Source organism: Alligator mississippiensis, chromosome 14, assembly GCF_030867095.1.
Source record: "Alligator mississippiensis isolate rAllMis1 chromosome 14, rAllMis1, whole genome shotgun sequence".
Lineage (NCBI taxonomy): Eukaryota > Metazoa > Chordata > Crocodylia > Alligatoridae > Alligator > Alligator mississippiensis.
This window is the reverse complement of record NC_081837.1, coordinates 41437397-41453640: the sequence shown is the minus strand read 5'-3', so window position 1 is coordinate 41453640 and position 16244 is coordinate 41437397. Positions and strand designations below refer to the sequence as shown.

The 16244-nt window shown below is 45.3% G+C and overlaps 1 protein-coding gene across 3 annotated transcripts in view; it reads right to left on the bottom strand.

The window, feature by feature from the left end:
- SRGAP2 (SLIT-ROBO Rho GTPase activating protein 2) overlaps positions 1-16063 on the bottom strand; it is a 163687-nt gene extending 147624 nt beyond the window's left edge. For 2 of the 3 annotated variants that reach the window (XM_006267815.4, XM_019477241.2), the window contains exons 1-2: positions 15976-16062; positions 14894-15494 (exon numbers count right to left, since the gene is read on the bottom strand). In XM_006267815.4, the coding sequence (XP_006267877.2) occupies positions 14894-14960 (67 nt within the window). In that variant the 5' untranslated portion in view covers positions 14961-15494; positions 15976-16062. Of the gene's footprint in view, positions 1-14893; positions 15495-15975 lie in introns of all 3 variants that reach the window. The other variant, XM_014609120.3, reaches the window with a different exon arrangement.
- Between the last annotated feature and the right edge of the window lie 181 nt (positions 16064-16244).

The following is a 16244-nucleotide window of genomic DNA, read 5'->3' as shown; positions in this document are numbered from 1 at the left end:
GGACTGGGGCACGGAGTGGGCTAGCTGGCTGAAGTGCAATCCTAAATCACTTGGGTTGATGCTAGTTGGTTGCGGAAAGCAACCATCCGCGAAGGGAACTAGAGCTGCTGCTCTAGATGAAGGCGAATTGTTTTTTGTGAATCGATCTTTACAAATCCGAGTGGGAGCAGTGGCAAAAAACAGGTTCACTTCTTCCCCCCTCCCAGTCCGACTAGCCTGGCACTTGCAACCTTTGTTTCCCCAATGGAGATTGTACTATAATAATCCATGCTTTGTCACTTCAGAAAATTGCATTATCCCGCTTTTTGGATAACCTACAAACGGACAGCAATTAAACAAGCCAACTGCTGGCTTTCAGGTTGTAGGATCCCAGCAAGATGCCAGATTTACAAAGTGTTAGACTTGAACCAAACCCCTGCAAAGAGAGCACCTCTCTGCTCTGCTCTGATGCTACAGTTATTGCAGCTTCCTTGGCACTGGAGTGGGAGCTGCCTCAAGCTATTTGCCACGAGGGGTCCTCAAATTTGGAATTCATTCCCCTACTTTATTCTTAAACTGCCTAGATTTTTTTTTTTTTTATCTTTATGAGCACACTGCAAGGCCCATCTTTTTCACCAATACTTCTTGGGCAGAAAGGCTAAAAGTCGGCGCATTTGTGGACGAGATGGACTGCATTTGATCAGCTGTCTTCTGATCTAGAGGAAGACAGCGGTTTCATCTTTATAAAGGACTGCAAGACATATTTGGAGTGAGAAAACAGAACAGAAGTGAGAAGTGCTTGGAATTAGAAGCCTGGGCCAAAACAAAAGGATTTCTTCCATTGATGTGTGCAGCCATTTACCACTACCAAGGGTGTTAGCCCCATCAATGGGAAGTAACAGCTGACGTGATCAGAGATCAGACCAACCTCAGAGAGAAGAAAGCCACTGTAGCCAATCTGGATGAGGTAAGTGGGGGAGCCTGACCGGGCTGCAAAGGGAAGTGTGACCGGAAGAGGGGGAAGGAAATCAGCCCACCACTTCAGTCTTGGGGGGGGACAAATACAATGTGTTTCCCAGCTGCAGAGTCTCAGCTTTACCCTGGGACCAGTTGCATCACGAATGTAGCCGCCAAACTTCAAGCAACAAGTGCTGCATCCCCTTCAGCTTTTCCCGTATCTTAAAAGCATGCATCACATCCGTGCTGTGTTACATTAATGCACAGGCAAAGCAGCATAAAATACAGCATTTTCACAGATTTCAAATAAAGCGTAAGCCCAATAACTGTAATCTTTTCACTGACTTCAGTTCACATTACAAGTGTATCTACAATAGGAGAATGGCCAACCCCTGCCCCCTAACACGGTGCAAGCGCACAGGCAAGGTCAGGCATTGCCATCGCCTTCTCAGAGCAGGTTAGATGGCACACGGGCCTGTAGCATCAATGCAGCTGGATCATAACGAACCAAACCAGAGCGGGGCTTGTCAGCTCAGAGTCAAGGCCTTCTGGTTTGTCTGCATACAAAGATACCCCAGATTAATTACACCACTTGTAGTCAAGAACATCAAGAGTCACAGCGTTGGGCAGCATCTATTTACACATTTACTGTTCATCTTCCATGTCTTCATTTCTGTTTCATAACCAAAGGAAATGTCCTAAAGGCATTCATGGAACCAAGCCCACAGAATTGGAAAAAAAAGGATGAAAACAAGCATTCAGGCCCTTTAGAAATTCAATTCCAGTGGGAAATGCAAGAAAGCACATTTTCATTCACAGCAAGTTAAGTTTCCATCTAAACGTCATTACTATATCCTGTGACCTCTGTAATGCTGCAATTGTTCCTCCCTCTATATAGTGGAGATGCTTTTTCCCTCCTGCTCCAGATGTACAGTTTTGAGCTCTTTAGTGACAGGGTCTTTTGTTCGTATTTCAGCATCTTCCTGTAGTGCTGTGGAGCCAGTCCTATCGAGAAATCACATGGATTCTAGCATAACCAGCCTACTAAGCAAACAGAAAATACAGGAAGGATACAATTTTTTTTTTTTTTAAAAGGTCAGCAGTGATGAAGCAGGCCCTGCTAACAACAAGGGGAGGGGGCAAGGAAGTTAGTCAAATGCTTTCATTAAAAGACAACAAGGCAAAGGGGCTGCTTTCCAAAGGGTTAGAGAGAGGGGTGGGGGGGAGACCAAAAGGACAAAAAGCTGTTCACTGCATTTGTAGAACAGATTGTCACAATACAAATAGAAACAATCAAACCACATGCACACACTCTTCCGAGAAGGGAACAAACTAATCAGCCCATGAGAAAACTAAGAAAGAGTTTAATGTTATGATTACTGTTGTCCATGTACAAGTCTACTGCGCAAGTGTTGCAACGGTAATAATAGCCACTCTTCCTATATAGCACTTTTAATCAGTAGGCCTCCAAGTGCTTCAAAATCTTTCATATATTTATTCTCACAGCACCCCTGTAATGTAAGGAAGTGTTACCTTTAAAGATGAGAAAAATGGGGGGGGGGCAGGGAAGAGAAGCAGACTGACTCACACAGTTGCACAAGGAATCTGGAGCAAAGAAACAAAAAGAAAACACACACAAAACCATTTCACAGCTAAAACAACAAATACATGTGAAAGCAAATCATGGCAGTTCTGAAGACATGCAAGGACCATGTCAAAGTTGAAAAAAACAGAAGTATTGGTCAATCAATCTATAAGGAGGTTTCCCTCCCCCCGCTTCCAAGCCTTACAGCTCCAAGTGTGCACATAATTAATCGCAAAGCTGAAATTACACTCAAGTCATTTTTCTAGTCCTAGCCAGGATTCTGACTCTATATACTAACAGCTTTTTAACAGCTTGAAGGATAGTTAACTATACATAATGTGCCACACACACACACACACACACACACACACTGTAACACACCCCAGATTAACATCTGTGCGCCACAAACAGTGCAGCTCCTCCATATTCCTCTTTCAAAAATTACTTTTAAATCAAAGCCACCCACAACAGAGTGGGAGGGTCGCATCGCTTTAGTGTCCACGATGTTACAACACTGAACTCATCCCCCCCACCCCATCAGAAATCACTGCAAGTCCAACCATGAGTCAACTGGTGCATCAGACACTGTGGTCAAGGCAGCACCACTTGAAAAGCCAGGAACGTATGATCGTCATGAAACCGAACTCGCTCACAGAGATGGCGAGATCAACCACACCCAACCTCAACTGCAAGCAGGCAGAACAGTCGCCCTGGGACTTGGGGGAACGGGGAAGCAATTGCACGCAGTCTCATGGCTTATTTTCTGGTGAAATTACTGGGATCATCCAGTGACAACAGCATTGGGAGATGCAGCTAAGTCATCATAGCTGTGGTTTCCTAAAAATGGCTAGGGATGCTGCACCGCACAGCTGGGGCTGGACGGGCGAGGGAGAAGCCCAAGAAACCCACTGAACTCATAGCGGCCTACCACCAACTTGTGGTTGCCACATGGCAACTATGCAAGCTCCAGAAATGCACAGGGTGGTTTACTGGAATTTTCTCCAACTCGTGATCCAGCCCTCATTCAGTTCTTTTAAATGTCAAATAGACCCAGGGCTGATGAAAGGTGCTGATACTTCCCCAGGGACTGAAGCCCTGAAACCAGTGTGAGACACGAAGAGAGCTCACGGATGCCAGGGGGATGGCTGGTTGTAGCCGTGTCGTACCAAGAACCTCGTCTGCAGATGCCAGGAGGGGGTCCATGGTTACGGAGGTGTACATAGGCTCTAACCTGAGCACTAAGAGACAAAGACACTTCACCCCCACCTATTAACACTTATTACTGCAGAAGCACTAGGACCCAGGAAGGGCACACTATAAAACCCTTTGAAGGGGAAGCAGCAGACTTCAGCAGTGAAAGCTTCCTCAAAATGGTCCTGTGCGCTTGCTTTCCCCGATCTGGACTGATCACTTGGCCTCTCTGCAGAGATGGCAAACAAGGAGACTGATGGGCACAGATCCAGGGTGGTGCACACCGAGATCGGAGACCTGCTACCTAATTTCACACTGCTCACCTCAAAGCTGATGACCTCTGTCTGCTAATGACCTTTTCTACAGAACTTTTTTCCCTAAAAAATGTCCCCCTATAGCTACCACCAATGAATCCTCACCAATGGCAGCACCACAGTAGACAGGATACCAACGACACAGCCAGCGTTTCTTTTTACTGCTGAAACCTGCTCCCAGAGTGACATATGAATGCCGTTTAAGATGCCCGTAGTCACCGATGCCTTGCCTACGCTGGCACTCAAACTGCTTTTTACCAGTGCTGCACCAGTAGGAAATCTGGGAACAGTGGAAAGGAGAAGCGAAGCCGCACCCTCTCAAGACAAGTGTGACTCACACTGGAAACCCGCACGCGAAGGGCTCCATCTCCTATACCGACTTCCTATACTCTAGGAGCTCGCAATAACGTAGCAATGAGACACCCAATTATTTTTACATTCCAGCTGCTAGCATCCTCATGCCACAGAGTGAAAACCTTCCATGCTGTGGCTTTTTTATAAGGACCCAGCTGCTAGTACAATACATAGGAATATTCACAAGCACGGAGAAAGCTTGAGGTCATTCTCCCAACTACTTGTATACATTTCTTCCACATAGAGAACAATTTACTGAGTAGCAAAAAAATTACCCAAGCCACAGATTTGTAGAAAGCCAGTAAAAAAAAAAAAAGACAGACATATGTGATTTGACATCTATTTTCTGCCTGGTTTATTTAAAAAAAACCAAAAAACAACCAACACTCCAGAAACTAATGCTGGTGGTCATTTTAAGAGGTATCTATATCAACGACTTAAAATCCTATAGCAAAGAAAGCAGATTAGGTTAACTGAACAAGGAAAATGCTATCATGTTCGTTTTCATTACAAAAACCAGTCAATGATGCAGAAATAGTTTGATTAAGCCTTAAGCTCTTTGGTCAAAAAACATGGATCCATTTACTTGGGGACAAGCAGTTCAGCAATTCTGAAGGTACAAATTCATCAAGGACAGAAACTACTTTTCTCAGGGTAGCATTATGGTACGGGCAAGAGGAACCAGGCATTTATCCAAAGGAGAGTCAGTCTAATTCCCAGCCTGCAACTGCTAGCATTTTTAATTTTCTTTCAAGTAGAATCAAATCGTAAGCATTCGCCATCTGTAAATTGTAAAAAGTTCCTCTATTTACAATCTGCATGAAAATACGTGTCTAAATGACAATGGGAAAAAAAAATACTATTGCAGATTAAAAGAAGCAGAATGGAAGCCAAGAAGATATTACTGGAAATTCTAAGGGAAAAAAAGCCTCAAAATTAATAGCACCAACTAAATATCATCACTGCAGCATTTCACTCCTATAGATCTAAATCCTCTCTTGGTTTAGTGTTAATCTGCTTATTCTGTTACCTTCTTAGGCTCAAGATGCCAAGAGCTGCTCATGTGCCACATTTCCACCAAGATAAGAAAGCTGGCAGCCTCATCAAGCCTTATTTTACAGAAATAAATGGGAGCGCAAAATAATTTTAATTGCTTGTTACCAGTGATCATTTCTGCACAGTCAAAAGCAGCACCTTGGCATCTCTGAGAAGGGTCAGGAACTTCCAGTCTTCTTTCACGGCTACTTTCCCAACTTACCCCATGGGGTTTTGTTTCATTTGCTCCCTCCCACCCCTTCCCTTCCCATCAAACATTACAGTACAGAGAGACTTTGCTCTGATAAGGCTGAACAACTGGGACAGCAAAGTTGGCTGCATCTAGTTGGAAACTGAAAAGTCCCTCCCAAATTAAAATGAGACTAGCTTTCTATAAAACCCAGAGTGCTTGACAAAGCAGCAGCCCAAACACGTGCTCCTCCTTGAACGCCCTGCACATACCATTCAGCTAAGTCTTTAATAGCCACATTTCTCTTACTTCCAAATCACGCCTCTAAAACTCCTGGATTATTTCCCCCACTTTGCTAGCATCTTGGATGAATGAGAGAGGCTCAGAGTGAGAAACCTCATCCCCCCCCTCCCCCAAACCTCTCTGGCTATTTGGAGATTTTATTACCGGCGTTTTACTCCCAAGATTTACTGCGTTATTTCATGCAACATGCTGCAGCATACGGAAACGTACACATTGGATTAAATGAATGATGGTGCCAGACACATCTGGCTTAAAAGACTTCCCCACCCCCAGCTCGCATTTACATTTATATTTGCTCCCATTCCTACTGCCTTGCTAGGGTAAGGACTGACAAGTTATAGGCTTATTTCTCCCAAGGCATAAATCCTTACCAAGCTGCCTATCACAAACTCTTATCTAGGCTCACCGCATACTGCTGTTGTAACATCATGCCCTAGCTAAATCCAGAGCACAAGCAGGACTCCCAAATAATTCCAGCTCCTGTAAACATACGATCATTTTACATTTAGACTTACAAAGGAAGTGCAGTATTTTTTTTTAAGATCCCAAGCCTTTGCTTCTTGCTCAAGGAACCATTAACTCTCTCGCTACTGATCCGAGGCATGGTTTTGGGGGCGCACATCCCAGGGTGCCAACAGCAATGAGTTTAACAAAACTGACTTCGACAGGGGGTGTGAATTGGCACAATCCATTTGTGATGGGACCTTTGCTTCTGGAAAAGTAACAGGCTTACTTTCCTCGACGTTTTGTCTAGAGTGCAGGTTTTCTGGCTATAAAATAGTGCACATAAAAGTGTCCCTGCCCAACGTAATACACACACAGGAATTCTCTGGATGTTCAGGAAGAGGAGGACCAAGAGTACAGGCTCTGTAGCTAAGAAATGGCACAGAAAATCAGGACTGTCATGTCCATCTCTGCCACGTGCCTCCTCTCAGCCATGGGCAAGTAGCTTCACTTTCACCATCAGTAGGACAGACTATATGAAGAGCGAGAGGATTAGCGATGCATTTGGAAAGGACAAAGATCCTCAGAAGGAGGGTATTTCTTTTGCCACAATTCCAACATAATGCAAAAAGAATATGTCACCGTTACGTGGCAACTGAGTGTGGTATAACACAAAGTATTCAAAAGAAGGCACAAAACCTGAACTGTATAAGAGGGTCAGCGTAGGAGCCAAACGCCAGCAAAAACATGCCAAGTGGAAGATAAAGCAGCAGTTTTGCACAAAGCCATCTAAAAATGGATGATTTTCCAGTGAATAAGGAGACACTCTTCCTGGAGGTAAACAATGGGCATCAGAGGAACACGATGCTCCAATTTCGCTACATAGGTGGATGCAATTAAATGGGCTTCTCCCACGACATTGCTATTCAAGTACCCAATGGAGCCTTTGTCTGAAGAAGAGGCACAAGGTCAATCAAATGAACATGAAGGATTTTAATATCCATCTGGCTCCCCGTGGACTACCAGATCAGACAGTGCAACCAGACATGAATGCAACAGCTGAATTCAGTGCCAAGGTGGGAGGACTTGTAGCGACATCCTTAAGTGCATTACAGTATTATCGCAGAGTTGTAGTAGTGTTGGACCAACTATGTTGTTGATCCGATAAAACGAAAAAGCCAAACCAACAACCCTTGCTTCTTGAAAGTTCCTGACTGACATCTGAGATAGGTCAGCACTTAACAAACCCAGGTAAGTGGGTCCTTTAAATCAGCTTTTTATGAAGCTATCGACAAACCGGTAACGCATTTGCAAGAAAAGACTTTCCAGTTTCCATGCGGCTTCTTGGTCTTTTGCCAATTAATCAATACTTTTTTAGAGAATAAAATCTGGCTTCCAATTGGCAGATGGCACAAAAACGAAAAACCCACCCACACACCCCCAAAGCATCACACATTAGGATCCAAGTTTCTCAACTGCTCCTTCCAAGAACACACATTTAAAGTTCAGGAAAATGTCAGTTTGAGAAGAAGGGCGTCAGAAAAAGTTGCTGGTGATTAAGAAAAGATCAGTGAGCCCGAAGATTCGGAGACTTAAAGTAAGAAAAAAGAGTTTGGAGAGCCCCTGCTCTAGAAAAATCTTCATACTGCTCAAGCTTGGGAGAAATGGCATTTTCCTTTTTCATATTTAAGAAAAAGGAGTATTGTTGAAATGTTTACACTCGAGGTGCAAATGCCAATCCACGTAAGTGGTCTGTAATGTGCCCGTTTTGAACCGTCTCTCTCTTTTCCTGAAGCCTGCTCTCTAACCAAGTCTTCTCCGGATCTCGTATTTCCAAACCAAATACAGTTTGGACAAGGAGAAAGGAAAGGCCGGCGATAGTGACACTTCCAGAAGATACAGGGGCCAGGTTTCTACCTCTTCAGACTGACACAGACCATTAATTAAAAGGTGGGAAAGGGCAGATGTGGGGGGGCACATGTATGCAAAATGAGCCAAATATGGTCTTAAAGCAAACCCAGAATGTGGAAGAAATTAAGAAGCCCTTTTTTTGTTCCCCCCAGTCATGCTGGTCAAAGTTAAAAGGAAAGGGATAAAAACTTGTTTCAGGAATAAAAATAGTCATTTAGGGATAAGAAAAAAAGTAAAATCATGGTGGGACTGCTCCGGCTGGCACAAAGGGCAGGAAACATAGGCTGGCAAACCAGCAGCTTACAGGAAGAGCTCATGCAGAAGTTACATGGACAATCTCTTCCTTTCCGAAGATGCAACAATACTCATTAGGGATTGAATCCTTTTGATTAGCTTTGAAGTTTTAACTGATGAAGAGACCAGCCACTTCGGGGGTTGGAGGTGAAGGAAGGAGGAATGACTCTGCTCCCCTCCCCCCATCCTCATTAATAATCCATTAGCAGGCAGCACACAGAAGACGACGAATACAAACTGTATCTGTAACACTAAACCAGGCACTGAGCAGGGCCCCCCTCTTGGCATCCAACTTTTTAGTTGGCCCGTTCTGAACAGATCCAAACCTCCAGGGATTAGCATTATCAAAAACTGCAGGGAAACAGATGACTTCTAAAGCAATCCCATACCCAGAGGTTTGGAGTAAGTCATTGCCGCAAACAAATGGAATCACTTACATGCACAGAGCAATGATTAACTGTAAAACCCCCTTAAAAGGTAGTTTTACATTGTAAATGTAAACAGTAATCCAATATACACAAACTGGACACTTTAAAATATTCCACCCGCCCTGGCAAAGCGAACTGAAAACCGCGCTTTGTTGTTTACTCCGTATATCAAACAGCCATGGCCAAAGCAGCACCGCATGGTCCGGCTGCCGACCCCAAAAGTAGACACACATGCCCATATCTGTAGCTAGAAATGGGACCGAATTAAATGATCACAAAGAAACTGCCCTAAACAAAGGATCCAGTTACTCAGTTCATCGTCACCGTGGATAAAGTGCTAGAGACGATACTGGAAGCCTTTGCCAAGATTGACAATGAAGTATACCTAGGTAATGTCACTTGCCTGGGATACGGCTCTATATACACTTACCCTATAAAATAGCAATCTAATATATCTATTATCTATGTTCAGTAAATAATGCCATTCCAAATATGAGAGTTACATACATATAAGTTTTTTTCAACAAGGGTCTTTCAAAAATTAGCATCTATCAACTAGCTGCTGACTGAAGTAAACTGCTATGAATTACCACCAACAAGCAATGTCTGCTACTGTCTCCTACCCCAGAGCAACAGGTGTGTAAGGGAACATGGTAGCCTCCCAGAAGAGCCCCAGGCTGCAAGAGGGACCTTACCAGGATTAAAGATCCAGCTAACATTGCTTAAGGTGAACAAAGTCTAGCTCACAAAACGGGCAGCTGCTGATTTCAAAATAGCGGTGCAAGCAAAGGATGATAACCGGGCCAACTCGGCCACGTGCAATTCCACGTCGCAAGGAGAAACAGGAGCTGCCGCAAACATTGGCAGAGGTGTTTGGGAGGCGTTAAAAAGCCAAGATGCAGGTATATGCGACTCAGTTTAAAAGTACGAGGGGGAGGGGAGACGTTACCCTTTGGGAACATCAGCCCAGCATCTCCTGTTATTAAGTCCTATTTCCTTAACAGGCTGAATGAATATGCACACACCAGCTCTCCTCCACTTGTTCAGGATTAATCTGATCTATTTTTTTTTCATCTTCCCATATACACTGAACTCTGTTGAGCAATTTTCTTTTCAAGGAGGGAGGAAAGATTTTTTTTTTTTAAACCTTCATTACATGCTGCTTTTTCAGGAACGAAATAAAATGGCTTTTGAACCCTCACTATGGCAGCATTAGTTCTCTGGAGCCACAGCCATGGAGCTATTTACTGCAGCTTTACCCAAACTGATTAAATATAAGGCTCTCCTGGGACAGGATGAGAAAGAGAAGAATCAGAGGATAAAAGCATTGGCCTTCCTTCTCACAATCGGCGCTCCGATTTAAACACACTCAAGCCAAGGATGAACATGGTGGTCTCGCATCAGACCCAGATGTGCAGTAGGCCAACTCCTCCGTGCAATGCATGCCGCACTGTATCAATGAATCCTCTCTGCCATCGCACAGCCCATGCACAGGAGCCAGGAAAGACAATCTAGGCAAAGGGATGAGCTTGTGCTATCCAAGCCAAAGGATCTCACTTTCCAGCTTGGTAGTTCCCAGTCTCACAGTATCCCACCCCTCCAAAACCCTGTTCTCGGGAGAATTCCCGCTGTCTGACATATAGCCCAGTGTTTTAAATACTTTCCTCAAAGACAACAGTATTCTTAACCACAGCCTTTCTAGGAATCTGCCTTGATACTTGCTTGTCCTGCAACCCCTCGGAGCGTAAGATGCACCGAAGTGCATGAAAACAGCCATTCAAGGAAGCCCTGCTAGTTTTACCGTCACTTCCTGCCTTCCATACGCACCCATCTCAAAGTTTCTACTGCGGGTAGTTAAGCCACTAAAGTCTGTGACTTTTTTCCAACTTTCTCCAGGCAGCGCGGCGAGACCTTGATTCACTTCAGTCCAATTGGACACAGGAAACTTCCATTTGCCCAGGTTTGAACATGATTGTACCCAAAGAGTGATCGCAACGGCACTCCCCACACATACATGGCATGCCCTTAGTCCCTGGAGTTTCCCCAACTAAAGCCCCAAGGCTGGAGGAACGAAACTCCCAAGTGACCACAGCCATGCTCACGCTTAGGGACAGGGCAAATTGCAGCTGCAACAGAAAAAGAAAAGAGGCATGCTTATGATGGTTGCAATAAAGGAACAAATACTTCAGATGGCCACAATTAATTCTTGGGGGAACAATAAGTGCCACTAATTAAGATGACTTTGATTGGACACAGTCACAGTTTGATGATCTAGCATGAGCAGTGGCTGAGAACCACGGAGTAATTATGACCTTACTAATCACAAACCAATGCCTTTCTCCAGGTAGGCTCCCGTTAGCCAACCCCAGACAGTTAATGAAGGCTTCAAAACAAGCTGAAGCATTTTATTAACAATCCTTAGGTTCAAGAAAGAGCACAGTCATTGTGAATTAATTATTTTTAAGTGAAGTCTCAAAACACAGCTGCTTTGTATCATCCGAGCATGGAATGTAGCTAAAAATGCCCAAGTTTTTGAATGTCAGCGAACACGCAATCACAAAACTTTCTCATAGCCAAGACAGACGGATAATACCTTATAATTTAGATGGCACCCAATATAACAAGATTCATTTTAGCTGCTGCTGAGGCAGCCACCTCGGGGATGAATTCCTACAGCAACCACGCACAAACAGAATAGGAAAAACTAAGTGATCTACAATCAAACAGTACTACAGAAGTAATTTAGAGACAGAATATTATCCACCAGGGTTAGCGTTTGCCCAGGTCACCACAATTAACATCAAAGCATCACCTGGAATTTTTAACAACCACAAATGGACAAGACTTTAGACTTCAGTCATCCAACAGTTTGGTGCCCTGTATCACCATACTGGAGAATAATGATATGATGGGATACGACTGAAATGATAATCGATGAAGAAAACAGTGCAACCTCCTGGATCATGGGTACTACCTCTTCCTGCTGCTTTCTGGCATCCTCGTAGAGAGCTTCAACTCGCATACAGACCAACCCTCTTCATGCAACACATTTCACACCTGAAGCTAACAACACTGCAGGGCAGTTAACATGCTTCAGAATAAAACAGAGCTTATCACTGTCCTCTTTTCCTGGAGCACAGTTATTTAAGTATGTCTATCCACAGGCTGCAGGGTGGAGGTGGATCAGGGTGCTTTAATTAGAGTAGCTCTGAGAGCCTCTCTAATTAAAAAGTACCTGTAATTCAGCATCCCTGCGCTTCAAAATGCACGGGGGCACTTTAACTAAAGCTTGTTCAATAAGTTTTAGTTAAAGCACCCCTGCTGCCATTTTGAAATGCAGGGATACTGAACACAAGTGACGTGGAAGCTGCTGGAGCGTGCTCATTAGCATGCACTGGAGCAGAGGTCCATCACATGTGTAGGTGACCTAAGAGACTAGCGGTGCAACAGTTAACTGCTCTGAATTAAGAAAGCCCTGGGTGCATTGTTTCAGTATGCTGGAGGAGGGAACCTTCACCTCAATAAAGGGGATATGGGGGGAAATAATATTCCTGTGCTTATTTTATTTTGATAATCATCTGCCAGCCGGCCACTGACACAGTGTAGTGCCATAATGTACATATTAGATTTGTTCAGAATTGACTTATCTGCATGCTATCTATCCTCTGCACATTAGGTCAGTGCACAAAGCTCGGGTTCACAGCACCTCTCAGCGCCACTTTAATTAGTAATGTAACTGAATTCCTCCCAACTTCACAATGGCTGGAACGGAGTAGGAGCTCTCAAGCCGGAGCCTTTTAAAGCAGCCCTGAACTGACTAGGTCTCATCAATTAGAGAGCTGCAATTAGAGACCCAAGGTACCCTGAGAACCAAGGGAGTCTTCAGCAGATGCAAAAAGCTTCTCCCAGGCTGTACATGTCATTATCCAGCATTGTTCAGTTGTGGTTGGACAAGTGGCAACTCCAGGTAGGTCCTTGAACACAGGAAGGACTCAAGCCATCTTTTCCCAGCAGTGTCCCATTTGGACTGTGGGTACTCTAAAAGACTAATCAGCTTGTCAAATGAGCATGTGTTACTGCAAATAAAAACAAGAGGTGGCAGGACAAAAGATATACAACTCTAGGCAATGTTGTTGCCTTCCATTCAAGGGCCTGGCAACATCTGACAAACTTGTAAAAGCAAACAACCAAACAAAGACAAATCAAACCCACACCAAGTCCTCTCTCAAGGCCTACACTCACTATAGTCTTTTACTTAAATCAAAAAGGACAAGTTTGCTGCTGAAATCTTAACGAGCGTCAGCCCACGAGCTCATGTTGGTCGCTGTGTAAACCCCTCAAAACTGTACCAGTCCAAGTGGTAAAGTACTGCTGGCAGAGCAAATAAATGGAAGTGAAGAAAATATTCAATGGGCGCAGTTCAACATCCAGTTCATGCCCAGTGGAGACGCCACTGAAAAAAGAGGAATGCACATTTTTCTTTTCCGACCTCTCTGCTAATGAAAGAGGATGAGCTCTACTAGTTCCAGAAATCCTGGAAGACATGACGTCAAGAAACACTCCCTCCCTGTGCTAGTTATAAATGCAACAACAGACTCTGATTAGAAAAATAAGTTCATATATCAAGCACATTGAAGACACTTTCATTTAATAAAAACAAAAATGTATAATGCCCTTTTCTGCATTTACTTTAACAGCAGTTTCCATCTAAACGTAACCTGACAAAACTAGCTCAACAAAATCTGGCAGATTTAAAAAAGAGAGCGCGCCATTCATCATTTCTAACATGTAAAAATAATGTGCACGACCGTATGCTGATCTTAAATAAATGGTAAAAGATGTTGTAACTTCCTTACTTAGCAAAGCAAAGTACAAAATTTAGTGTGAAATATGACATGTTAGGAAAAGTATGTTGATATTCAGTGGCGACCAACCATTTTCCAGTGCAAATAATTAAAAAGCATGACTGAAAACCATGATTTAAAAATCGCTGCTTTTAATCTAGGGCTTCTACTTACTGATTTAAATCACAGATTAAAAATGGTGATTTAAATCAATCACTTCTATCCCAAGGCCATCCTTTTCTGCGCACTATGAGCATACCAAGCAAGTTTCAATCACTTAAATAACCTCCTAAATCTAGTTATTTCCCAACAGCAGCAATTTACCAAGTAATGTACAAGGAAGAATTTTTTCACGGACATTATCTTGAAAGCTTTGCAAACACAAGAGAGGTCAGCCAACATTTCACTGTCCTCTGTCACCCAAGGCATGCAGGATCCTGGCATCAAGCCAGCATATACTTATGTGGAATATGTATATCAAGTTACTGTCATTCCAGATATGCCTTAAGAGGACTGCAATGCTATTCACATGCGTTACATACATGTCCTGCAACCATACGGCGTCTCAGCCAGGAGCGCAGGCAACCTACAGCGAGCATGGTCCTATTGAGTATGAGAGACCGAATAATAGCGCTATTTGGCACAGACAGGTATGAAGAGACCCTCTAAGGGTCAACAATAGTGGCAAATGAAAGATGCTCTTTAGGTGCTACACGGGGTTGCAAACATTCCTCAGGGAGTGGAAATTAAAAAGCACTGTTTGCAGACCAAAATACATACATCTCCCTAAAATTCAACAATTGATCATATGCAGGGAAAATTTCCTCTCGCTAAGATGCATGAAACAGCACTGACACGGCAGGGGGGGTGTGTGGAAAAAAAACACAAAAAACACTGCAAATTGCTTACGACATTATATCATGAAAAAAGGCTGCAAATTCCAGGCAGGCTGCAAACGCTTCCCTCCTTCCCCACCCATCTCTGTAGTGCAAACTCTTCCATTTGCAAGTCAACGCCGCACTAACAATATAAATCTCGATGGAGGTAAAAACCCCCTTCCTTACCTTTCACTTGAGTGTCATATTCAGCTATGATCTCCTTATCCTTTTTGAATTTAGCTGGCGACGTCATGTTTTCCTTTCCCCCCCCCCCGAAAAAGAAGATTAACCTCAGGACAGATCCACCAGAACACAATGAATAAATGCAGTGCGGTTCCTCCCAAAGCAATGCCCTGGTTTTCTTCCTGTCCTTCTTCACAGGGGGGGGAAAAAAAGAGAGAGGAGGAGAGACTATCAGTCCATGGAGCGAGGTCTGTCTGGGAGGGAGCGTGGCAGCACAAACACGCAGCTGTGATGAGCTCGGCGGATGGAGGAGGCAGCAGTTTTGTTTCCCTGCACCAAACCCCGGAGCAGCAGCAGCCGACGGCGACGACAGAGATCCTGCAGCCCCCAAAGGCTTTTCCTGATCGCTAGCATGAAGGGCGCAGCCAGGGAGTGGAAGTCCTTCCGCACAACATGTTGTGTGTGGGCTCGGGCTGCTCCTTTTTTTTCTTTTTTTTTGGGGGGGGGGGGTGGCTTTTTTGAATCGGTTCAGAAATGATGCAAACTGAACCCCAGACGGGAGCAGAGGTGCAGGCTCCGACGCGGATCCCTTCGGCTCCCCGGCCTGCCAGGCAAGGAAAAAAATGCATTAAAAATTTAACTTCTCGCTGCCTCACGCCACCGAAGGACCCCCTGCCCGCCCGCCCGCCCGCCCAGTGGAGGGGGTCCACGCGCTGCGCCACCAGGACGGGGCCAGGTGAGCCAGGTAAAGCGCTGACATCACTGTTGGGGGGGAGGGGGGGCAGCTGATGCAAAACAAAATAAACCACTCTTTTTTCCAAATGGGCAATTGGGGGGGGGGGGGGGCTGCACTCGACCTGCGCAGTGGGGTGCCCCTGGCTGGGGGGGGGCAACCCCCAAGCAGAAGGATCTCCTCAGACCCCCCCCCCAATTTCCCTGCCCCGTGATCTGCATGGACCCCCCCATCTCCTCCTGTTAATTTCCTTGCACAGCCCCCCAATATCCAGTCAGATATCACCGCCCCCTCCCCCACTGGACCCCCCATATCTACAATCTCCTCAGACCCGCGGGGGGAGGGGGGGTACCTGCGGAGCGCGCTGCCGCCTCCCGCCTCCCGCCGCCGGGACCGTGGGGCAGCTGCTCCCGCCGCCTGGCCGCTCCGCAGCACTGCCCGGCGGGCACCGCCCCCTCGGCACGCACCAATCCGCGCCGGGGCCCGGTGTGGAGCGGCACGCCTCCCCGCCAATGGCAGCGCCGCCTGACCCTCAGGGCCGGTCCGTTGGGGCGGGGCAGTGGTGAGACCCGGCTGGGCGGTGGGGGGCGGGGCCCAGCGCGCGGATCCAATGGCGGCGCG